The sequence below is a fragment of the Spermophilus citellus genome, assembly GCF_964194105.1.
Source record: "Spermophilus citellus genome assembly, chromosome: 18".
In the NCBI taxonomy this organism is placed as follows: domain Eukaryota; kingdom Metazoa; phylum Chordata; class Mammalia; order Rodentia; family Sciuridae; genus Spermophilus; species Spermophilus citellus.
The window spans coordinates 67,690,294-67,713,778 of record NC_138200.1 but is presented as its reverse complement, the minus strand read 5'-3'; the positions used below and the strand labels follow the sequence as shown (position 1 = coordinate 67,713,778).

The 23,485-nt window shown below is 63.0% G+C and overlaps 1 protein-coding gene across 1 annotated transcript in view; it reads right to left on the bottom strand.

Annotated features, from left to right (window-relative positions):
* Window positions 1–470: 470 nt before the first annotated feature.
* Window positions 471–23,485, bottom strand: part of JPH3 (junctophilin 3) — a gene marked incomplete at its 5' end in the record, with an annotated part of 44,529 nt that continues 21,514 nt past the window's right edge. The window contains 3 exons of the mRNA XM_081275676.1: window positions 471–806; window positions 4,951–5,831; window positions 9,581–9,705. Of these exons, the coding sequence (XP_081131802.1) occupies window positions 726–806; window positions 4,951–5,831; window positions 9,581–9,705 (1,087 nt within the window). The 3' untranslated portion in view covers window positions 471–725. The remainder of the gene's footprint in view (window positions 807–4,950; window positions 5,832–9,580; window positions 9,706–23,485) is intronic.

Here is a 23,485-nt window from a genome sequence, read left to right as displayed (position 1 = left end):
GCCAGATCTGGGTCACCCCGGACGCCTGCAGCACAGCCTCCCTGTGTGTGCTGAGCGGACGGCCGGCGGTGACGGTGAGTGAGTGGGGTGGGGCAGGGAGGACTCTGTGTTAAGACTCGGTGTGGGGAGGTGGCCTCACAAGGAGGCCATGGGGCAGTGCCAAGAGGAGGGAGGCCGTGGTCTGGTGTGTGGGAGAAGAGAAGCGTGGTTCTCCTTCCCCTTGAGGATGCAGCACAGATTTGAAGTAGAAAAAGGCCTGGGCTGCTCCCAGCAGGACAGGACACCCTACTCCCCATGCTTGGCGCCCATGCTCAAGGCCAGCTGTTCAGACAGAGGAAAGCAAAGTCACTCGGCCTTCCGTGTTAGCCTGGCAGCTGGGTACCCTGTGAGCGCTTCCTCCACCGCCACCTCTGTCCACACCCAGCGGGAAGGGCGAGGACCACGACTCCTCTGCCGCTGGTGTGCCGGATCCCTTCTCTTTCCACGTCAAGCGGGAGGGTCGGCGTGCTGGCCTCCTTCTGCCATGCCACACAGCATAGTGTTACACAAGCAAAGAATCTGGCTAAAATCCAAAAAACATTACCCAGAAAAAAAGGCAAACTGTGAGTAATACCCAACCGTGGTGTTCTTCTGTGAAAAGACTGGAAGTCCTGGGGCTGTCCGAGCGGGCGTTCCCTTTCCAGTTCCCCTTTGCATACCGTTGCTTCTGCGAGCGGGACAGTCTCTCAGATGAAGAAGTTGATGAACAGGATGGCGACTCCAATGTTGAGCAGGATCACCATGGCCACCAGGATGGGAGCTGAGCCCTGGAAGAGAGCACAGGTGGGTCACCATGTGTGCCAGCATGGAGGGCCAGGACACTGAGGGCCCTTTTCAAAAGCATGGTTTCACAGCACCCGCCCGTCCGCGGTGGCCAGCCACCACCAGCTGTGCTCCCACGCCGAGTGGCCCTCAAGTTCAGAGCCCTTCAGCAGTCCTCCGCGAAGTCACCTTCCCATTAATTCACTCACACTCACAAGCCACCGCCCCTGAGCAACTGCAGCAGCTGACTTCAAAGCCACCGGACTCTTCTAGGAGCCCAGCTTCCAGGCTCCATTCAGGGTGCTTGTCTCAGGTGCAGCCCAGGCCCTGCGTCAGTGCCTGGTCCTGGCCCCTAAATTGCAGGCTGCCCCTGTTGGGCAGGGACAGGTGGAGGCAAGGCCTCTGAGGTAGACCTCAGGAGAGGATGCTGGCAGCTCTGTCCTGTGAGGCTGCTCCTCAAGACCAAGTGTCACCGCAGTGCTGAAGGCACAGTGACCTGCTGCACCGGGGAGGGGCGGGCCACCTCCTGGAGGGGGGCACAGCAGCCCAGCCCCGGGTGTGCCCATAGTGGTGGCCTGATCCCAGAAGACCTCTGCCCCCCGCCACACACACACTGGCTACACCCAAGTAAAGAAGTGGCTGGGAGCCTCCACATCTCCTGGAGTGGAGATGACCTGCGCTAGGGTCCCAAGCTGCTTCCCTGCCCCTCTCCTCCCCTTGTGTCCAAATGTCAGAGCCATGATGAGGTTGGCTTTCCCAGACTGAGCAGGCCCTGGTGGCATCAGGCTTGCAATACAGGCGAGGGAGGGAGCTGGAATGCCTCTCCCCAGAAAGGAAACGCCTGCTCCTCTCCTCTCTCAGAGGAGGCTGGAGGAGTCTGGCAGTTCCCCCAGGGGTTCCCTCCTAGGTGAGGACCCAAGAGAAATGAAAACGAAACGCATCCATGCAGAAGCCTCACGGCTGCTCGTGGCAACAGCACACTGGCCAGAAAGTGGCAGCACACCATGCGTCCCAGACGTGAGCAGCCATGGCAGATGTGGCTGCCCGTGCAGAGGGTATCCACAGGAAGGAGTGCAGCTGGCGTGTGCCCCAACAGTGGGCCGGGTCTTGATGCTGGGTGAGGCGAGCCCAGCAAAAAGCTGCTCACCATATGATCCCATCAGTGTGAAACGCCCAGCAGAGGCAAGTCCGAGTGGGGACAGAGGGACGGCCCAGTGGTCCTCTGCAGTGTCTTTACAGAGGATGGCAGTAGTCTAGAGTCAGTCAGTTGTGATGGGTACACAGCCTAAATACACCAAAACCACCAAACTGCCTGCCCTGGACAGGTGAGCCGTATGGCGCGAGAACTCTCAACATAGCTGTCAGTGAAAACGATGGGTACCCCTTCCTGGAGGAGGTGGCTCCTTCAGAGTCCTCTAGATGCAGCCTCACAGGGCCACCTGAACCCTGGGGTATCCTGGAGGCACAGCTGCAGCCCCTCCCCATGCACATGTGGGCTCCCCACACCCAGCTGCAGAGGAGCAGCCTGATCTTGCCCTCGCCTTCCTCCTATCTGGCTGCCAGCCAGCCTGTAGCTCTTTCTGTCCCCAAGTCAGGCAGTTCTCCCAGCTGCATGGCCAGCTGAGTGACATGGTTGTCCTTGTGGTCAAGGAAGGTCCATCCCTGCCCCGGCTCCCAGTGCTCACCTTTCCAATGCCTGGTGGCCAGGCCCTCGCCCTCCCTCTCCTGGCTCACAGGGCTGGGTGTGCACTGTTATCCTGTCGAAAGGCTGCCAAATGCTGCTGGCTGTCACCCTGTGGTGACACAGCTCTTGCAGGGCCTGGGACGCTCTGTGAGGCAGGGTGCTGATGGAGAGCATGCCACCACGCCGCTCCTCACGAAGGGTCTTTGAGAGCTGGACAGCGGGCAGCCATCTCACCCACGATGGCAAAAGATGCCCTCAGAACCCAGCCTCAGGTCTCCGGCCCACTTAGCTCTGGAGCTGGGCCTGCGTGGCCCCCAGATCCACTGGCCCACTGGGCTCTATCTGCATTGTAGGCAGGGGCACCCTGGTCTGGCCGCCTACCCTGCCCTGCAGCTTACAGCCTGGCATTGAGTTTGCTCATTGGACTCCGGGCAGCAGAGATTTGCTGGGGGGGGGGGGTGTTGGGAATCAACCAGGTTGCTGAACCTTAGCTGTCCCCTGCCATGGGGGAGTCCAGAGCTGGCACCTGTGCCACAGCCTTTCTTCTACAGGGAATCAGGCCCAGAAACACTCAAGGGTCTAGTGGAGGCTGTGGAGTTCACTTGCTGCCAGAGCCGGAGGGAAAGCCTGGACATTCCTGCCCACGGTAACTTCACCCTGAATTGCCAGGACCTGGGGCCTTGCATGGCCAGGTTCCTTTCCACCCCTGCTGCCCTCACAGCAAGGAACCCTGGACAGCCCCAGAGAAGCCGGTAGATCAGATGCTTTCATGAGGGCGGGGACTGCCGTTCTGCCCACTTACCCTGACTGTGGTAAGGGGTAGAGTCCCTGGATGAGGGGAATGCTGCTGGACAGGACATCCCACCTCTGGCCCTGCTGCCAGCCCAGAGCAGCCTGAACTGTGGAGAGCTGTGCCCCAGGGAGGGGATGCAGCAGGCCTCAAGGACCTCAGCACCCACGTCACCCCAACAGCCACTCACTTCCCCACCATGAATGTTGGTGGAGCAGGCCACCTCCCCTCAGACCCAGTGACAGCCCCCAGAATATGTCCCCAGGTTGTGGGAGCAAGTGAACAAGACCCTGCCTGCTTTGGGCAGGAAGCTGGGGCCCCAGGGTGGGCCCTGGAGTCTCCATCTTGGCTCCTGGGGCTGAGGGGGAATACCAACCATGGCTGGGCTGCAGCCCCTGCCTCTGCCGGCAGCCACCCCACTCCAGAGCTGGCCGAGGCTGGCCCCACGTTGGCACGCCAACCAGAGGGGGCTTAATGTCGAAAGCACCCAAAAGAGCCAGTGGGGCTCAGTGGGCTAAATATAGCGTCGATCCGCACCTCCCACCCCTGCCCATCACTCCTCCATCCCAAAATAGCCCCGCGCAGGCACCCTGGCTGCTGCGACAGGGAGGATGAGCGTGAGTGCCAGCAGGAGCCACAGGGGCTGCTGTGGGTGTCTCAGGAGGGGAGGCGCTTTAGGGACCTGCGGAAGTGGCCTCGCAGGCCGCAGTACCTTTGGAGGTACCAGAGACTATCGCTCAGGAGCCCTGCTGTAGCCACGGCAACACACCTGCAGGGGGCCCCCTCCTGAGCCCACACTGTGGGTCCCACCCCCTCCTGGGTGAGCCCATCTCCTGTCTGCCCTGTGGAGCAGCAGCCTTTAGAATTTTTTTTTACCATTGAAGAAAGAAACCAAGAGGTCTGGGCATTGCCTGTGCCTATGGGCAGGCAAGCTGGGGTCCTGCCGAAGACCTCTGGCCTTCTCCATTTTACCTACCCTGCATCCACATGGCCCTCAGCCAAGGAAGCAGGTCCTGGCTCCCCTCTGGGTATAACCTGTGCAAGATCCTGAGACCCCCAGCCCCGTCTGGCTCTGAGGCAGGGGCTATTTCCCCCAAAATGCCCACCCTCCCAGGGAACTCAGGTGGGGAAGATCTGCCCGGATGAAGCATGAGTCTCATGTGAGGTCCTCAAATGGGAGCACGCCCCGGCCTCCCACAGGGTGTGAGCAACCTGGGTGGTCTGAGCCTGACCCCAAGGGTCAGGATGGGGCCCGAGAACCTATGGGGGACAACGGGCACTGCACTCTGGGACCATGCTGGGAGAATGGGGAGAGCCGTGGCTGCAGGGTGAAGGAGGTCAGGAGCGAGGGGGACACCCAGGGGCTGTCCTTGGACTCTGGCTTCCTGGGAGCAGCACAGACATCTGCTTCCTCCCATGGCCCAGTGAGTGCCTGGCCCTGCGTCCAGCACAGATGAAAGGTCTTCAGGGCCAGCCCACTGAGGCACTCTGTCCTGGTCCTCTGCCTTCCTCTCGCCACTGACCCAGAGCAATAGGAGACCCACCCCTGGAGAGGCACTCGAGAGAGACCTACCCCTGGAGAGGCACTCGAGAGAGACCTTCAGGGGGCCACAGGTCAGGAGCTGGGGGACAACCCTGGATTCCCGCCCCTGGGGCTCGGGAGCCCGCCACTTACTGTGCTGGACTTGAGGTCATCCCCGTTCTCCTCATCGGACTCCAGTGCGACAGGCAAAGACTTCTGGGGTGGGGAGAAGGTCAAGTCCCAGCGCAGCAGCCGGGGCTCAGGCCGGTCCCCCAGCCGCAGGCTCTCCAGCTTCTGCACGGTAGGCTCCACGCAGGAGGCCGGCCGCAGGTTCTCCTTGTTCTGGGACTTGGACCTCAGTCTCTGCAGCCCGAAGCCCCGGTCCTCGGAGCGCCAGTCGCCCCCCGCGCCCCGGCCGTGGCGTCTCCTCTGGGGGTGCGGCTCTGGTGTGCAGGAGTCCATCCTCAGCAGGGGCTTCATCTCCAGCTTGTAGTTGCTCAGCTGCTCCTCGTCGGGCTCCTGCAGCTTGGCACCCCCGGAGCCAGGGTTGCCCACCCGGTGGTGGGAAGTCCACGAGAATGTTGGGGGGGACTCCGTCCGCCGCTCCCGGGGCTTGGGGTTCCCGGGCTGCTTGTGGCCCGCACCCCGGGTGCGGAAGTCCTCGGTGCCTTGGCTGCTGCGCAGGGCGCTGCTGCGAACGCCCCTGCAGCCCCCTGCCTTCTCCTCACCCCAGCTGTTCCGGGTGTAGTCCCCTCCCCGGCCCTCCAGGAGCATCTGGATGTCCCCGCCTCTCTCCTCGTCCACTGAGACCTGTCGTGAGAAGTGGGCCGCCCTGCTCCTGGAGGGGGCCGGCGGAGGCGTAGCTGCAGGACTGGCGGGGAAGCTCTGCAGCGGGCTGTCATCCGGGGTCAGGTCTGAAGGGGTGGTGCCCTTGCGGTACAGCTCGGGGCTCTCCTGTTGCAGCGGTGTGCCGGTGGACAGCACCTCGAGGTCATCGCAGGAGCCCTGGTGCTTCGGCCTCTGGTACTCCAGCCCTTGGTGAGGAGAAAGGCACAGTGGGGGTCACCCTGAGCCTGCTCCTCCAAGGCCCCGGCTCAGGAAGGTCCCGGGGCAGGGTGCTCCCTGCTCAGGGGAGGCGCAGGGGCAGAGGGAGAGACTGGTCACAGTGGCTCCCAGGGCCCTTTGGTGGGGCACGCTACCCAGTGTGCACTCTAAGGATGCCTGGGCGGCCCCAGGTCACAGCAATGGCAGTGGACAGCCCTCAGCCTGGTCCCTCATCACACACTGGCTGGCCTCCTACAGGTCCTGAGGCTTGGTGAGGCCAGGCGTGTCATGGCGTGACTACCAACCCCACCTGCCTCAGGCCTGTGCCTTCCCCTGGGATCAGGACCAGCATGGGGCCAGCATGAGGCCAGGTCCGGCCCCTCCCTGCATTGCTCAGGCCTCCATCGTGAACAGACATCTGCCTCAGTCGAGTCCCAGCCCGAGCCTGGAGGCTCAGACAGCCAGGCACCCACACTTCTTTGGCCAGCAGACCTCCGCAGGGCTGGCACCCCGCCTCTGATCGCTGTCCTCAGCCCCGCACAGGCCAGGCCCCAGTGACCGTGGCACAGTCACTTCACATATCAACACAAGACTGTCCCTGATCTCATCTCAGGTGCCCAAGCAGCAGTGAGCAGGGCAGGGTGGTGACCCTGGCATGTGGCCCTGGGCCAGGGACAGCCCCCTAAATTGGTGTCCCCGGGAGTCATGGGGATGTGGGCCAGGCAGTCTCAGAGCCCCTTCCAGTGACTGGTCTTCTGTGGTCACAGGGCTGGGGCTACCCTGGTATCCACACAGAGAGCCAGGCTGGGGATGGGTCCATGCAGAACCACACTAGACCCATGTGTCCACCTCCCAGCCTGGGTTCCCACCTCGCCTGCTTCCCTTCAGGGCCCCACGCTCAGAGCCCCCATAATCGTGCCTCACCACGCCACCCCCTTGGTTGGGGTTGGGCTTCTGAGGGCCACCATCCTTTGCCCAAACACCAGGGGTCTGGCAAGCTGGGACACTGAGCCTGCAAGTGGCCCTGTGGCCTTTCCTGTGAGCCCTGGAGGAAGGCTGGCACCCCAACTGCCAGTACTGCCGTGTGGGGAGGCGGCGCTCAGCTCAAGCTGATGGCACAGAGCTGTGGCTCCTGGAGACGTCATGAAAGGATCGAGGCCAAACCTGGAGCGTGTGCAGCTCAAGGCCAGAGCCTTCATCTTGTGTCCTGCTCTTGGGCTCTGGAGCATGGGCAGCATCACAGGAGTGTTGTGGGCACTGGACACTGCCCGGCAGAAAAGCAGGCTCCTGGTTTGGATGTCCCCACTTCCCCAGTGAAGGCTGCAGGTCCTCCAGGTGCAGGCGGCTTATACGGGGTGGCCCTCTCCCCGGCTGAAACTCTGGGATTTGCTGTCAGAGCAGGTGCAGCTCAGGGTGGGGAGTCAGGCCCTGCTCTGCTTCCTGGCTTCCGGGACCTCGGGCAACCTACTGCTCCCAACCTTGGCTTCATCTGCCAAGAGGAGATGCAGCTTCTGGTTGTGAGGAGTAGCTGCAAGATGCCCAGTGGCCTCAGTGGCCCCCAGTCCCTGGTCTGGGCTCATTTGCCTGTAGTACTCTCTACACAGAAGGCTCAGCACTAATCAGAGATGCAGGATCCAACTCCTGGCAGGAGGCACAGCCAAGAACCCCAGAGGCTCCTGGAAGCAGGACCCGGTGGACAGGTCCCTGGGCCAAGGCTGGGCAGTGTCCAGTGCCCACAGTGCTCCTGTGATGCTGCCCATGCTCCAGAGCCCAAGAGCAGGACACAAGATGAAGGCTCTGGACTTGAGCTGCACGTGCTCCAAGTCTGGCCTCGATCCTTTCATGCTGTCTGCGTGGAGCCAGGCTCAAGCTGCCTCAGCAGCCCGAGCTTCAGTTCTGTCCTGAGGAAGAGGGATGCTTCTAGGAGCCAGCTTCTGGACCAAAACAGCAGCCAAGGCCTGGCCAGCCAGACCCATGGTCCTGGGCCCAGCATCCGCCTCCCAGGGCTCCACGGGGCCACACACTAGGCATAAAACAGCAGACGTTCTCTCTTGGGGGTCCGAGGGGTGGGGTTCTGAAGCCAAGCTGCGGTGGGGCTCTGCCAGGGCTCTAGGGGAATCTGCTCCTGGCCTCTCTGCAGCTTCTGGTGAGCACTCCTGGGCTGTGGCCACACCCTCCTGGCTTGGGTGTCTCTGGGCGGTATTTTAAGAAAACTCCAGGCTGGATTTAGAGCTTTACTGATCCAGGATGATCCCACCTCCCCATCTTGGCCTTAACTGCATCTAGGTAGCCCTTCCTCCCAACAAGCCGCAGGTGGACGATGCTCCTGGGCCATTCAGCGCACCCAGGAGCCTCAGACACTGTGGCCCTCCCTTTCCCTCACAGATGGAGAAACCGAGGCTCTGAGAGGCTAAGAACAGGCCCCAGCAGTGGAGTCAGCTCGCGACCTGTGCATGGGACCTGGGCAACCCATGGGTGGGGACTGTGCACTAAGTCCTCCAGGCTTCTTCGTGTGGCTGGTGTCACCAGGCGCCTAATGGTCTGAGCACAGGGCTGGTGGCCTGTGTCCACCTGGCTCACACACCTGGGCCCAATGTGTCCAGAGAAGAGGCTGGGGTTGGAGGACGAGGGGTGGGCAACTCACAAGAATGCAGACCTGTTAGGACGCCACTTCCTAGCCCAAGGTCACAGCTGAGGTCCCATCAAGGACAAAGCAGAGTCCACTGACTCAGCCACAGGCAGTGGGGACCAGGGGTGCTCTGTGTTCCTGACTGTACCTCTAGCTAGGAGCAGCAGGCTCAGCCAGGACCCTGGACCCACCAGGGAAGAGTGCGGAAGGATGACGGCCACATTCCAGGTCTGGGCCGGGAACACCTGGGGGAGGCGCCCTGGGGCCAGTACAGGCAGGACACCAGAGAAAACAGATAGTGAGGACCAATTTGTCTGCTGGCCCAGCACTGACCCCTGGCTCCATCCCTGCCCCAAGGCCAGGAGGCAGCTCAGGGCTGCAGGGTTGGATCCATCCCCAGACGCCAGCAGCTTTCCACTCAGCCCTCCCGTGTGCTGGTCAGAGGTGCAGACAGGAGGGAGCCCTGTCCCCTGGGCTTTCCAGAGAGGCCAGGTTGGGAGCCAGTGGGCCATGACTCTGACCTCTGCCAGCACAGCCCCTCCACCACACTCCACAGCAGGCCTTCATGACCCTGGGGCCTGTCGTATGGAGTGCAGAAGAGAACACACGGTCCCCATGGGCCCCTGCAGGGAAGGCTGAGGTTCCTGAACCTGATGGGACATGGAAGGAGTTGCTGTCCAGTACTCAGAGCCTCACCTGCCAATGCAGCAACCAGTGGCCACACAAGGCCATTTGCATCTAAAAGCAGACAAGTTAAGACTGAATGAAACTAGGGCCAGCTCCTTAGTCTCACCACGCAAGGCTAGTGGCTGCCATGTTACAGCAAACAGATGGAAATATCCATTATCACAGAATGTTCTAGAAAGACGGCAGCAGACAGGGAGAGGCAGCACACCTGGAAACAGACACATGGACCCTGGGGCCACCTGAAATTTTGAGGAGGCCCTGCCGGGACATGCAGCTCCAGTAAAAGCGGTGACCACCAGTAGGATGTCAGCTTCTGGGGCAGAACCCATGTGAGGCCAGCTGGCTTGTGGCACGGGACACACCTGATGCCCTGACCACCCGGCAGGCACCCAGCCTTTGAAGCCTGGGGGGCAGCAGACTCACCGTTCTCCCGGTGCTGGAAGGAAGGAGAGAACTCTTTGGCAGTGATCCTGGCGATCCGGGCTTCCTCCTGCGCTTTCTGAGCCGCGGTGAGGGCGGCCTCGGCCTTGGCCCGCGAGTGGGAGGTCCTGGGGGAATACGGGAGGAATGAGAAGGGGGACGGGAAGCAGAGGTGGTGGGGTTGAGGCCTCGTGGGTTGAGGCCTCGTGCCCACGATCCTGCACACCCAGTAAGACCAAGAGCGGAGGCTGGTGCACTGCGGCTGCCTTCGGCCCTCCGGACCTTTCTCATTCATTCAACAAACATCACTGGTACCCATCCCCCAGCCCCGGCGTGTCAGATGTGCTGCAGAACGTGTGTGTTCTCGTTATCGACCAGCGTCCTGCATGTGTGCACAGGGAGCCCAGGCCAGGGTGGTGCCACACCCCAGGGGTGCCATGACAGGGGACACCAATGAGTCCGGCGGCAGGAGTGCCCCGATGCCCTCCTGTCAGCACCCCCCATCAACTCTGGCCCAGGACGACCCGAGGTGTGGGTGGGCGGGCTCCCCGCTGACAGAAGGAGACGCCAGTGCCCGTGTGACGGCAAGCGAGCTGGGCGGCTGTGGGCTGCCCCCAGCTCTGCTCTGGTGGCCTCGTCCCACTCATTCCTGCAGGCTGGCCAAGGCCACAGTGGCCAAGGCACCCCGGCCCCAGTCTGGGGACTGCAGGTCTAAGATCCAGGTGCCAGCAGGGAGAACCCGCTTTCTAGCGCAGGGATGACACCTTCCCACTGTGTCCTTGCATGGAGAAAGGGGCAGGGAACTCTCTGAGGCCTCCTCTCAGAAGGCGCTGATCCCATTGTGGGGTCTGCACCCTCGTGACCTGGTCACCTGCCAAAGGCCCTGCCCCAGACACCAGCATGCTCAGGACTGGGTTGGACGCCTGTTGGGGACACTCTGAGTCCTCTGTAGCCCTAAGCTGCCTGATCCCTCTCCCTGCAGCACCTGTCACTAGGGGTCCACGGGCTAAGCCTGGAAACCCTCGAATCTTGGGAGGGACCGGGTTTGCTCTCTTCAAAATCCCTCGGTGCTAACAGGAACAACTTTCCTGGAGAAGGTGACTCGGTCATGGATGCAGACACAGAAATATAAACCGCCACCAGACATGCTTCCAGGAAGTGAAGCAAGGCAGAGGAGCCCGTGGCTCCCAGGCTCCTGCCCTGGCTCCGCCATACTGCTGGGAGGAAGCCCCAGAGACCCGGGAGGAAGCCCTGGGCCGGAATTTAGCGTTGGCAAGATTCTGTCCTCGCATAGTTTTATTTCTTGGAAATGGGAGAATCTGTAATTTCTCAACATAGTTATGGCTGCATGTCCCATGGAATATGAGGACCACCTTCTAGAAGATTCCTTGAAAATCTGGTGTTTGTAATCACACAAAATAGGGGCAGGGAGTCAGAGATAAACCTGTTAATAAAGCACTCATCAATACCTGACTTACTATCTCTGACGAGCCGGTGTCAGCTGTTGCTGCAGGCCGCTGGGCGCAGATGATCAGCATGTGAGCTAATCCTGGGGCTCTCTGCTGCAGTCCCCACCTGGGGACTTTGCGGGACATCTACACTCACCCTAGTCTGGCAGCCTCAGGGTGGCCACCCCTGCCTGCCGCTGCTCAGTGCCTCCTCTGATGCCCAGATGGACAGCCCCACTAACCAGCAAGAGCAGCGGGGTGCCCTGAGGTCTGCAAGGTTGCAAAGTTGACAACGCATTGGTCCAACATGGCCTGCCCTTGTGGAGACACCAGGCCTGGCTGCAGCCTCAGGGAGCCTGGGTGGCCAAGGACCCAAGGCAAGCGACGCACCCCCCCAGTTCACTGACCGCCCAGCCAGGCAGCCTCTCCCTGCCATGGTCCCTGGGTCTCCTTGGCCACAGTGGTTTCACTGAGAAAGAACCCACAGGCCTGCACCCGCCTCAGGGTGGCTCCCAGGCACGCAGAGCTGTGCCACTGTCCAAGGTGCTCCTGCCCCAAGGGGACCTGTGGCCTCTATCAGTCACCCCCTCCCAGCCAACAGTCCATTTTGTCTCCACTCATTCTGGAAACCTCATGCCAAACAGACTTTTTAAGGTTTTCTTTCTTTTTACTTTTCCCTCACCAAGTGGAAGTCACATGACATGGAGGGACACCACCCACTGGCCTTCAGCGCGGGTGCAGCCATCACCTCCAACATTGCATCACCCCCAAGGGAGACCCTGTGCCCTTACCTTTCCCTCCAGTCCCACCAGCGACCTGTGAGGTTCTAAGCCACCATTCAATGCGGACAAAACACCTGCCACTGTCTCAGGACCCAGCCCCTTTGCTGCGGGTGAAATGCTGGCACTGGGCCAGGGCTGACCTCAGGCTGCACCACACGGCTGCTGGGCAGCTGGGCCCGGTCCCCTCCACTCCCGGGTGCTTGCTGGGAACTCCTGCCTCACAGGGTTGTCAGTTGGTAAGGGAGACTTGAATCTGCCCAGGCGAGTGTTCCTGAGGCCTCCACCCAGAGACTGAGCGTCTCAACTTCCCCCAGGAAGCTCCCGGTCACCTTTGTCCCAGGGTCTGGGGTAGGCCCCCAGCAGGAGGCACACAGTGATCAAGAGATTGAGTACTGGGGAGGCGAGGCTGGGGACTCCGAGCCCAGGCTGGAGAGCAGAGGAGGCCCTTCTGGAAGAGCCAGGGCTCGCTGTCCTCGGGCTGCTCACCCTGCACTTGGCTCAGAAGAGGGGGCAGCCCAGGCTCTGACCTGGAGGAAGCTCCCCCCCCACAGGACTCCGGGGCTTCCTCACTGTTACTGATGCACACTCACTGTACAAACGATGGGCTCTGGGGGTTTCTGCGAAGACCCTGATGGGGGCTGCTGCGGCCACAGAAAGTGAGTGCAGCAGAGTCCACGCAGCAGGGCCCAGTGTGGCTCACGGCGGCCCTTTCCCAGGTGGACCTGGATGGTGTGGGGCAGGTGGCGTCCAGCGTCTTCTCTGACAAGAGGCAGGGCGAGCCACTCCATGTGGCTGTGTTGACAACTCTTCCTGCTCTTCGAGCCCTGCACACAGGCTGATCATCTGCGCCCAGCAGGCCCTATGGGTGTGGCCCCCAGGACCAGCTCTGCAACCTGGAGCAGAGGTGGCCGCCAAAAACTTGGATGAGCTCCGTGACCCCGCTCTCTCTGAGCCACACTGTGGGAGGAGATGTGCCTGGGACAGGTCTCCCTGCCCAGCTGGGATGGTGTGGGCTGACGTCCACAGCCAGGAGGAGGCACTTTACTGGCAGAGGCCAGCCGGGGCCAGGCACCCAGTGGGCAAAGGCAGCTGGGTCCTCCTGCAGGGCGCTGCACACACAGGCCAGAACAGGGAGTTCCCAGGCACAGGCTGGCCAGCCGGGAGGCCATGCAACCGAAGGAAGGCGAGGATGGACGATCGGAATGGTGCCCAGCTCGGACCAGAGCCAGAGGACCTGCACCCCAAGAGGAAGGCGTGTGTCCGCACAGCGGGTGTCAGTGAGTGCCAGCACCTCCTGCGCCTGCACTGGGTGCCCTGTGCACACAGGCACGAGGCGTGTGACCACAGACGCGGGCACCATGAGGAGGACAGAGACAGAAACAGCCACGCAGCCCCAGAAAGGTGCCAGGGCACCAACGTCCGTCAGACACAGACTCGATAAAACTGCTGCTGGAGACGCGGGTGCCCCGGCAGGTGAGGGACGGTCGACCCCAGAGCTGGGCTGCGTGCACCCGGGGTCACCTGCCGTCTGCAGATCTTGCTTGTTCCTGAGGGGAGCCTGTTGGGAGGCTGGGAGGAAAGGAGCCCCCAAGAGGGAGCAACCCTGCCTCCACCCTGCTGATGGTCCAGAGAGACAGTTTTGACTCTTGTGCATGTGGTGCTGGGGACGGAACCCAAGGCCTTGCGCCCGTGAGGCAGGCACCCTACCGTAGCTACACCCAGCCCTTTTCATTGTGGGAGTGTGCTAAGTTGCCTAGGCTCAGAGAACCCAGGATTCCCCTCCTCGGCCTCCCAAGTAGCTGGATGACAGGCTGTGCCGCTGTGCCCTACAGAACACGGGAGAACAAGTGTGAGCCCAGCCCTTGGTAAGTGGCCGTCTGTCAGCACCCAGGAAACTTGGGCGCCCTGCACCTTGGCTCTGCCTGGCTCTCCTCCTGGGGCCAGGCTCGCTGTGTCCTGGACTCCAGGACACCCGCCCAGGCTTTTAGGATGGGCAGAGGGGCTTCTGCCTCCAGTGCCTGCCAGGACGGGGAGCAGGTACTACTCGGGGGCCAGGGCAGGACCTGGGGGTCTCTGGCAGAGGAAGGCCCCGGAGCCACAGCGAGGCTCCAGAGGCAGGAAGTCTGCTCCAGGTGCCTTCAGAATGGCCTTTTCACCTCTGGCCCGTCTCCTGAGCCTGCAGGGAAGGGGCTTCCTGGTGGGAGAGGAAGGCATTCTGCCATGTCTGTTCTGCACCTCTGACTCTGCTGCCACGGGCAGCACTGGCAGCTGAGCCTGGGTTCAGGACCCGGACCCACTAGCTCTTTTCCACAACAGCTTTACCCCCGGGACTTTAGAGGAGGGCACACCGTGGCAGGTGTGCGGCCAGGTCCTGCCTTCCTCTGACCACGGCAGGCCTTGCTAGTCAACCGCAGCACTTGGGAGCCCACAGACCCCTGAGTCACGCTCCACGGACAGATGCCTTCGTCCTCATAGATTTGGCCCAGGCCTCCCGCCGAGGGCTGGCTTCGTCACACAGCGCGTGTACCCTGCAGGCCGGTGGCTCTTCCTGGACCCACTGCTCTCTCCCCCTCTCTGTCCCCCTCACCTGACCTGACTCAGCTCTCCCTAAGACCCCAGGTGCCACGGCCCCACCCCAAAGCCTTCCTGCGTGCACCTGCAGTTGAGGTGAGATCCCTGCCAAGAGCTTCGAGAAGCCTCAGATCTGCCTTGAGACAGAACCGTCCTCTCCGTCAACTGCTGGCGTGCCGAGCCGTCTCCTGCTAACCCTGAGTCCCAGGAAAGCAGGGCCACCCTGTCTGCGTCCCCATCATCTAGACAGTGGAGGGACAAAGCATCTCTGGGCAGCATAGATACGCCTTTCCCTTGAAGAAAAGCTGGCGGGCGAGAGCCAGATCTAGGTGAGACAAGGCAGGGGCCAGTCCCTGAGCAGGGTCCTCTGCACGGCACTGGCGGAGCCATCCACCCTCTCGCGGGCTTTAGTCAACACCGAGGAGCTGCTTCCAGCTAAAGAGACGAGGGCGCTAAGTGGAGGGGGAGCCAGCACCACTGCCTCACAGACACGCTCCACCCAGGCTCCACCCAGGCTCCCGCGGAGGCCCAAGGACCAGTGGTGGCCTCGGCAAGTTAACAAACACCAGCATCCCTCACTCTCTCCTCATGTCACTGTCCTGCTTCAACCTCCTGGCCAAGGACTGCAGGGGACACTCGGGGGACCCCCTCCCTGAGGCTGCGGGGGGCCACCTGCTCGGCTCAGCCCCTCCCACGCAGCCCCCCATGGGCTCAGGAAGGCCCACATTTTGCAGATGAGGTTAAGCTGCTTGCTGGGGGCCCAGGAAGAGTCCAGGACACAGGGCAGGTGAGGGGCCAGAGCTGGACAGTAACGGGGCCACCTGGAGGCCAGGCAGGGAGCCTCTGACAGTGCCCTGGATCCAGGTTCTCCCTCCCTCCCCATCCCCCGCATCTGTCCCCCTCGTCCACACCCATCTGGGTGAACACGTGCCGTGACATCAGAGACAGGGCTGGTGGGGGACAGCCGTGGACAGAGCATCAGGGGCTGACTGGGGGCCCAGCTACGAGGGCACACCAGGAACAGGGCCACGGGGCACAGGCAGGGTGTGGAGTCCCCACAGCTCCCCGGGCGAGGAAACCGAGGCCCGTGGAAGTGAAGAGACGCAGCGGGTAGGCAGGAGGTCAGGCTGCAAGCAGAGGGACTCGTGCCCGTCACTGCAGGCCCAGCTCACCCCGGGAGGACGGGCTCCCTCTGCCTGCCTGTGGCTGCTCTCAGGTGGTACGAAGGCGGGCGAGAATCCCAGGGGTTGAACTGTGCCCTGGGACAGACACCCTGGGGCCCAAGCCCACGTCCCCACATGGGGACCTGGCTCGGGGGTCGCGCGGCTATCAGGGCAGATGCTGACCCTGCGTGACTGGCGTCCTCATGGAAAGCGGGGTTTGGACCCAGGGTCAGACCTGATAGGGCAGGCAGAGGACACGGAGCCAGCCGCCACCTGGGAGGAAGGTCAGAGGCTCTCCCCGGCCACTTATTTCCTGTTTGGTTCTGGCCGGGGATGGGCTGTGTGAGCCTGCAGGGGCTCACCAGCCGTGGCAGCAAGACTGAGGTGCTACACACTGGCCCGAAGCAGAACTCCTGGGCAGCCCACACGAGTGGCCCCAGGCCCTTAGCACAGCAGCCAGGTCCCAGCCCTCCACAGCCAACGCCCCTCACGGGCAACCCACAGCACATGTGCCCTCACCCTGGATGGCACCTCATGGCCCACCACAGTGGGCCCTTCCCACCCCTGCCCAGCTGGTCCACAAGGACAGGCGGGGGGGGGGGGAATTGTGGTGGAGGGACTGAGGATGAGGCCAGGTGCGCCTTGCACCAGACCTTTTCATGTCTATTTCGACACAGGACCAAACCAACTTGTCCTGGCTGGCCTGGAACTGCCCCTGCTGCCTCAGCTCCCAGCTGGTAGGGGTCACAGGCGTGGCCACCTCATACAGTGACGGGCAGGATTTTCAGAATATTAGGAAAGTAGAACCTGTCTCAGAGCAAAAGGGGCAGAACAGAAACACAGGTCCCTGTGCCATTACTGTGACGGCATTTCCCCATGCGCATCCCGGGGCTCCTGTGTCCATCCCCGAGGGGCTCCTGTGTCCATCCCGAGGGGCTCCTGTGTCCATCCCGAGGGGCTCCTGTGTCCATCGCTGAGGGGCTCCTGTGTCCATCCCGAGGGGCTCCTGCGTCCATCGCTGAGGGGCTCCTGTGTCCATCCCCGAGGGGCTCCTGTGTCCATCCCGAGGGGCTCCTGTGTCCATCGCTGAGGGGCTCCTGTGTCCATCCCCGAGGGGCTCCTGTGTCCATCCCGAGGGGCTCCTGTGTCCATCCCGAGGGGCTCCTGTGTCCATCGCTGAGGGGCTCCTGTGTCCATCCCGAGGGGCTCCTGCGTCCATCGCTGAGGGGCTCCTGTGTCCATCCCCGAGGGGCTCCTGTGTCCATCCCGAGGGGCTCCTGTGTGCATCCCGAGGGGCTCCTGTGTCCATCCTGAGGGGCTCCTGTGTCCATCCCCGAGGGGCTCCTGTGTCCATCCTGAGGGGCTCCTGTGTCCATCCCGAGGGGCTCCTGCGTCCATCGCTGAGGGGCTCCTGTGTCCATCGCTGAGGGGCTCCTGTGTCCATCCTGAGGGTCTCCTGTGTCCATCCTGAGGGGCTCCTGCGTCCATCGCTGAGGGGCTCCTGTGTCCATCGCTGAGGGGCTCCTGTGTCCATCCTGAGGGTCTCCTGTGTCCATCCTGAGGGGCTCCTGTGTCCATCGCTGAGGGGCTCCTGTGTCCATCCTGAGGGGCTCCTGTGTCCATCCCCGAGGGGCTCCTGTGTCCATCCTGAGGGGCTCCTGTGTCCATCCCCGAGGGGCTCCTGTGTCCATCGCTGAGGGGCTCCTGCGTCCATCCTGAGGGGCTCCTGTGTCCATCCCCGAGGGGCTCCTGTGTCCATCCTGAGGGGCTCCTGTGTCCATCCCCGAGGGGCTCCTGTGTCCATCGCTGAGGGGCTCCTGTGTCCATCCTGAGGGGCTCCTGTGTCCATCCCCGAGGGGCTCCTGTGTCCATCCTGAGGGGCTCCTGTGTCCATCGCTGAGGGGCTCCTGTGTCCATCCCGAGGGGCTCCTGTGTCCATCCTGAGGGGCTCCTGTGTCCATCGCTGAGGGGCTCCTGTGTCCATCCCCGAGGGGCTCCTGTGTCCATCCCCGAGGGGCTCCTGTGTCCATCGCTGAGGGGTCCCACTTGACACCAGCCCGAATGCTCCTGGTGCTCTGTGCCTGCCCTGGGTGAGCTGAGCTCCCAGTCTAACAACCTGGAGCCCAGAACCTGCTGTCTGAGTGCTGGCCGGCTGATGGATCAGCACAGTGGGAATGTCCACACTGCACTCACGTGCCGCGTGGCTGTGACGACACGGCTCCTATAGGGGACCCCCTTCAGGCCACGCGGAGCTGCGCATTTCAATCGCCTTATCTCCAGAGCATCTCGTTGTGCGTGTGAATATTTAAAAATCTGACAGAATCTGAATGAGTGCGGTCAAGGACCTCCGGATGAGGAAGCTCAGCCTCCCCCACCCCATCACGCTGAGGGCCCCAGGTCTCCCGCCCCCAAATAGCTGAGGAACTTGGGGCACGAACGCCACCCACCGAGATGTCCCTCGGCCTGCCCTTTGCTGGAGATGCCAGTGTTCTGCTGGAGACTGTGCCCATTTCCGTCCCCGGAGGGCTGTCCTCCACACTGTATCCAGTTCGGTGGACTGCGACCTTGTCTCCATCTTCCAGCGCTCCCAGGGGGACAGGAGAGTCCACCGTGGCTGCGGCTGGCCGTCCTGCGGTCCGTACGCGGTGGATTCCCTCCTGCTGACTTGCAGGTTTTCACAGTAAGGAGCCAGTCTGTGCCCTGCTTCCCGTTTAGGCACATGGTCTCTGGCGTCTGTTCCAGTGTGAGGCATGAGGTAGGGATCCGACGTCCTTTCCCCTCAGTGGGTCCCAGTCGGCCTGACACCACCTCCTGAATGTCACCCTCCTGGAGGGGCCTCTCCTGCTCCTCTCAGCCCCTCCTCCTGCAGTGCCCTCTCGCGCCCACACAGAGCCTTCCCTGCTCCACGGCCCCTGGTCAGGGACACCCAGGGCAGACTCGGGAGGCCACGGCAACTCTAAGAAAGCCACTTCTCCCACAGACAGATGTCACTGAGGGTCAGGCTCCCTCTGCCTGCCGGCTCTGCTCAGCATCCTGTCCCCGGACGTGAGGCTCACGGCCATCCTCCCCCATGCCACAGGTGGGACGCCAGGCCTCAGGAGACGGAGCCCTTGCCGACAGCTGATCACCTCTGGCTGGGAGCCCAGCAGCCCAGAGAGGAGGCCCTATTAGGGCCAGCTGCACTCTAGGGGTTGGGAGTGGGGGAGAGGGATGCATCCCAGTCGCCATGACAACCCCAGGGCTCCTGGTGCCAACACTCGTTGGTTTTCAAACAGCCTCCACCCTCCTCCCTGGGCCTCCCCTCCCTCAGCCTGCCTGGACCTAGCACCCCACTTCTCCCTCACCCCACAGCACCCCATGCACCAGGGACTGCAGGCATACTGCAGCTGCAAGGAGCCCAGGGACCCACTCAGCAAGGGGCTGTGTCCCCACTCGCCAGGCTGGACCCAGGCCACAGGAGGACAGGGTCAGCTGAGGTCTTGGGCTCGAAAGGGGAGGCTTCCCACTCACGGTAGAGCACAGGTTCAGCTAAGACAGCCCAGTCGGCCTGCCTCTCTAACGCCCGCCTGAAGCCTGAGGTTGTATGCAGGAAGAAGGGACGAGTCCCCACGGTGCCTGCAGAGGGTTCAGGGCCGTCCGGGAGGGACAGCTGTCCCACTGCCAGAACCTCTCACCAATGGCGCTCTGAGAAACCCTCCCTACGCGCCCCTCAGGCACAGTCAGACCCGGGCTTCTATCCACGTCTGTGTTCCTGGGTGAGCACGTCACACCTGACAGATTCCACACACGCGCCAAGCGCGGGCCTGGCCGGGACGGCCCCACGGAGGTTTCCACCGAGGCTGCCTCCTCTGAGGGCTTGAGACCAAGCCCTGAGGGGCTCGGTGTCCTGTCAGCAGTGTTGGACGCACAGTGGGACCCCAGCGGCCCTGTCTGGCCAGCCTGCGAACCACACAAGGCTCAGAAGGAGGACCCACAAGGCTGACCTGGGAAGGGCCCCAGGTCAAGAGCCGGCTACTCCCTGGAAGGCCAGGCTGGCTGCAGGGGCCTGGGACAGCAGGGACCTGGGACAGCAGGGACAGCAGTGAGAACCTCCCTGCCAGCCTAGAACTCTGACCTGCAGTTTGCTTCTTGGAGGGTCTCGAGCCCGGGGCAAATGGAGGTCTTCAGGTGGGCATCACCCTTCGTGCCAGAATGATGCTCCACCATGCTGGTGGCCTTGAGGAGTACCCCCGGCCACTCCTTGCTGCCCCAGCCTGTCTGCTCTTAGAGGTCTAGGAAACAGTGCCCGAGGTGGACTCCAGGGAAAGATACCCACCACGTCTCCATGCCTGGGCGGCCAGACGCGAGGAGCAAGCCTGGGCCTGGACCCAGTCCTTGGACAGCAGGCAACACGGTGCCCACACCTGGGGCTCCAGACAGCCTGGCCTGGGCTCCACCTGCTGCCCAGACACTCGCTGCGAGGCAGGCAGGGGACCCCAGCCTTGCTGGGCCCCAGCTCCCCAGACAGAGCAGCAGGTCCCCAGGGCCCCCGCCCAGGTCACCCACAGGTGGCAGCTGACTTTGTCTCACCACTGTGCCCTGCTGCTCTGCTTCCTGCCCTGAGCAGGTGGCTCTCCCACTCCTCATGCTGCCCACCACCCCTCAGTCCAGGCCTCCTCCTCCCCCTGTGGAAAAGGCGCCCAGCAGAGAGAGAGCTGGGCACACTCCTCACGCCTCCACATGTGCCACCTGTGGGTCACCCTGCCTGGCAGAAGAGCTCTGGGAGGCCCAGAGGCCAGCACTCTCCCAGGGCGCAGCCCGGGGGCCCGCAGGGGATGGGCCTCAGGCTCAAGCCCCGGGCCCTGCTCCTCCCAGCTGTGGCAGGGCTGGGCGTAAAGGTACCAAGGCCCTCTGAGGCCTGGCGTGGAGGAGAGCAGCGTGGCTCCCAGCCGGGCCCCGGGCAGCACCCTACCCCCCACCCTGCAGGCAGACACCTTGAGTCTCAAATCCCACTGACGTGACGGAAGGTCCTGCTGGAGGGGAGGGGCACCAGGGGCTGGAGACCACCCCCAGCCCAGACACAGCCGTCGCCAGGCCCCAGGCCACTGAGGCCCGAGACGGGAGCAGGAGCCGGGACAGCTAGGAGCAGCTGGGAGCCGTTCCTGGCCGGCTTTCAGTCCCTAGAGGCAGCATCGCAGCAGGCCTGAGGACCGAGGAGGGTTGTCACTGTCCGCAGCTCCCTGGGGACAGACCTCAGCTTGTGCCAGGAGCCAGCCAGAGCCTCGAGGGAACATCCCCGGGGCTCTGCCTCCCCTGGGGCCTAAGAGCAGGAGTAAACACCAACCGAAGCCAGCAGGAAGGGACTCTGTCACCCAAGAGGCTGCGGCACCCGTCAGCTCAGAGGCCCCAGTGGTACCCAGAGCAGCTGCCCCCTGAGAAAGAAGGTTAGCCACTCTGCAGGACAGGCTGGGTTCGTCCCCACAGGCAGAGGCCCTGGCTCCTCCCTCCCCAAGTCAGAGGAGCGGCTGAGGCTGGGAAGGGCGTGGGCAGCTGGTGCTGGGTTCCCCATGCAGGGAGCAGCCACCAAGTGCCAGCTGTTTGCCAGGAACGAGATAGATGGGCCAGGAAGGGGATGGTTTCTGCAGGCTAGATGCCCTGGCTCTCGGCGGTGGAGGTTTGGGGCAGGGGTCACCCTGGATACACAGCAGCAGTGGCCTGGGCCCTGAGATGCTTATGCAGGCACCCAGACGGGTCCAGCTCTGTCACTAAGCATCGGGGTAGGTCCCACATGTACCCTGCGCCTTGGCTTCCCCACATGTGGCCGCAGTACCATGAGCACAGGAGGGAGAGCCACCAGCACTCAGGGTGCCACCCAGGGCTCCCGTACACCACTGGCCGGCTGGCACAGACATCTCTCCAGTGACGGCGCGCACTGGGAGCCCCCAGGACAATCCCGTCCAGCTGCCACGATGTCCTCAGAGCATGGACCCATCCCCACTCCTCAGCCAGCCTCCAGGAAAGGATCTGTGTGGGCATGCAGAGGCCGCACCGGGCTCACACCTGGGTCAGGAGGTGGACGGCAGCCTTGGCTCTGGTGCCTGAGGCCCAAGCTGCCAGGGCACACCAGCCGTGTGGCAGGATGGCCGCGTCACACAGGGACAGCAGGGGCAGGGTGAGGTGCCTTGAGACGGTTCTGCAGGCGCTGGAGGACACCACGGTCCACTCTCCCCAGCCTGGGGCCAGGCGAGGCTCTTCAGCAGGGCTGAGGAGAGACGGATGCGCGGGAGCCAAGGGCTGCGCCTGGGACAGGGGTCTCCACCCTGCAGCAGGAGGTGGAGGCCCTGAGTCTCCGAGTCACGGTGAGACAGCACAGCTGACGTGCACTCCAGAACCAGGGCCCAGGGCCTCTCTGTGCCGTGGGTGTCGGGGGCGGGGTCCTGGAGCCTGCCTCAGGTGACTGTGAGGACGCAAGTGCCCAGGGTTACGAGAGAAACTGGTCACGTTGAGATAGTGAGTACTGAAAGTCACAGTTTCCAGGTGCAGTTGTGCACCCGATGACCCCAGAGACTCAGGAGGCTGAGGCAGGAGGACCACAAGCTACAGGCCAGCCTAGACGGTCAGCCAGGCCCACCCGGTCTCGGTGGCACAGCATCCCTGGGCTCAGTCCTCAGTGGGGGTAGGGTGGCATTTGTGAGTTGGACACCTGCATCCTGACTGGCACATGAAGTAACAGCAAGGACGGGGGCTGGCAGTGTAGGACACAGCACAGAGGTGGCCCTGCCTTCCCAACAGGGAATGGCTAGCCCAGGCTCAGAGACCCTGCAGGAGGCCCGAGGAGCTGTCCAGGGTGCTGACCCTGCAGGCTCTCCTGAGCCTCTCCACCAGGAGCAGGCGCCCTGCCCTCAGCTCCTCCGCTCCCCGGCCCTCTACCCCAGTTCTGCAAGATGCAGAGAATTCTGCATCGGATGGTGACAGCTGCACGATGCATCAGACACCATGGAACTACACGCAGATGGCTCAGGTGACGATTTCATGTCACATGGATTTACTGCAATTCCAAAAATTGGAAAAAAATTCAGACAACCAGGGCCAGAGCACATGAGAGACTCACTTTCTAGAACTTCAAATCAACAGGCTGGTCTGCTGCCCTGGGAACCGCCTGAGAGTGGCAGGATGAACACCACCAGGTGGACACACAGGGTGGACGACACACAGCCTCTCCGGCACTCACACCCATCTATGGCCATGACAGACAGCACTAATCAATGGAGGCCTGCCCCCAGCCCAGATCGACCTCAGAATCCTTCCCAACCCAGTGCACAGGCAGCCACCACCAATCAATCTGAGATGGCCGCGAGCCGGTCGCCTGGGGCCAGGCTGCTGGGGCTGCTCCTCCCAACAAGTGCAGACACAGGGTGGGGCCGTCTGGGACCTGGCGTGGGTGCTTCAGCCGAGCTGCGCTAAGTGGTAACCGAGGTCGCTGTGACTGGCACCCCGCCAGCAGTCGCTCCCCGTTCAGCACTTCACATAATTACTCCTCAGGCACCAGCCGGCCACCCCACCGGGCCAGTCACTGACGGGATCCGGGTCGGGAAGGGGAAGACGTGGCTGTGGCAGCCTGGCTGCGGCAAGAGGCCCGACTCCCCAGGTGGGGAAGCGCAGCTGCTCCCACCACCACGCCACCCGCAGGGGCCCGCCCTCCACGACCCGTGACGCGGTACCCTGGACGGCAGGCCAGCCATCCCAGGCACATCCTGGGGACCCGGGAGGGGGAGGGAGGAGGGCAGGGCAGAAAGGTGAGGAGGAGGGAAAGAGGCAGGAGTGCGAGGGAGACAGCGCGAGGGCAGACGGGAGGGCGAGGCGGGCAGGAGGGGAGCCAGGGACGGGCGAGTCCCCCACGCTGACCCTGACCTGGCAGGAGGGAGACAGGAGCCAGCTGTGGCCTGGCACAGCTCTGGCATGATC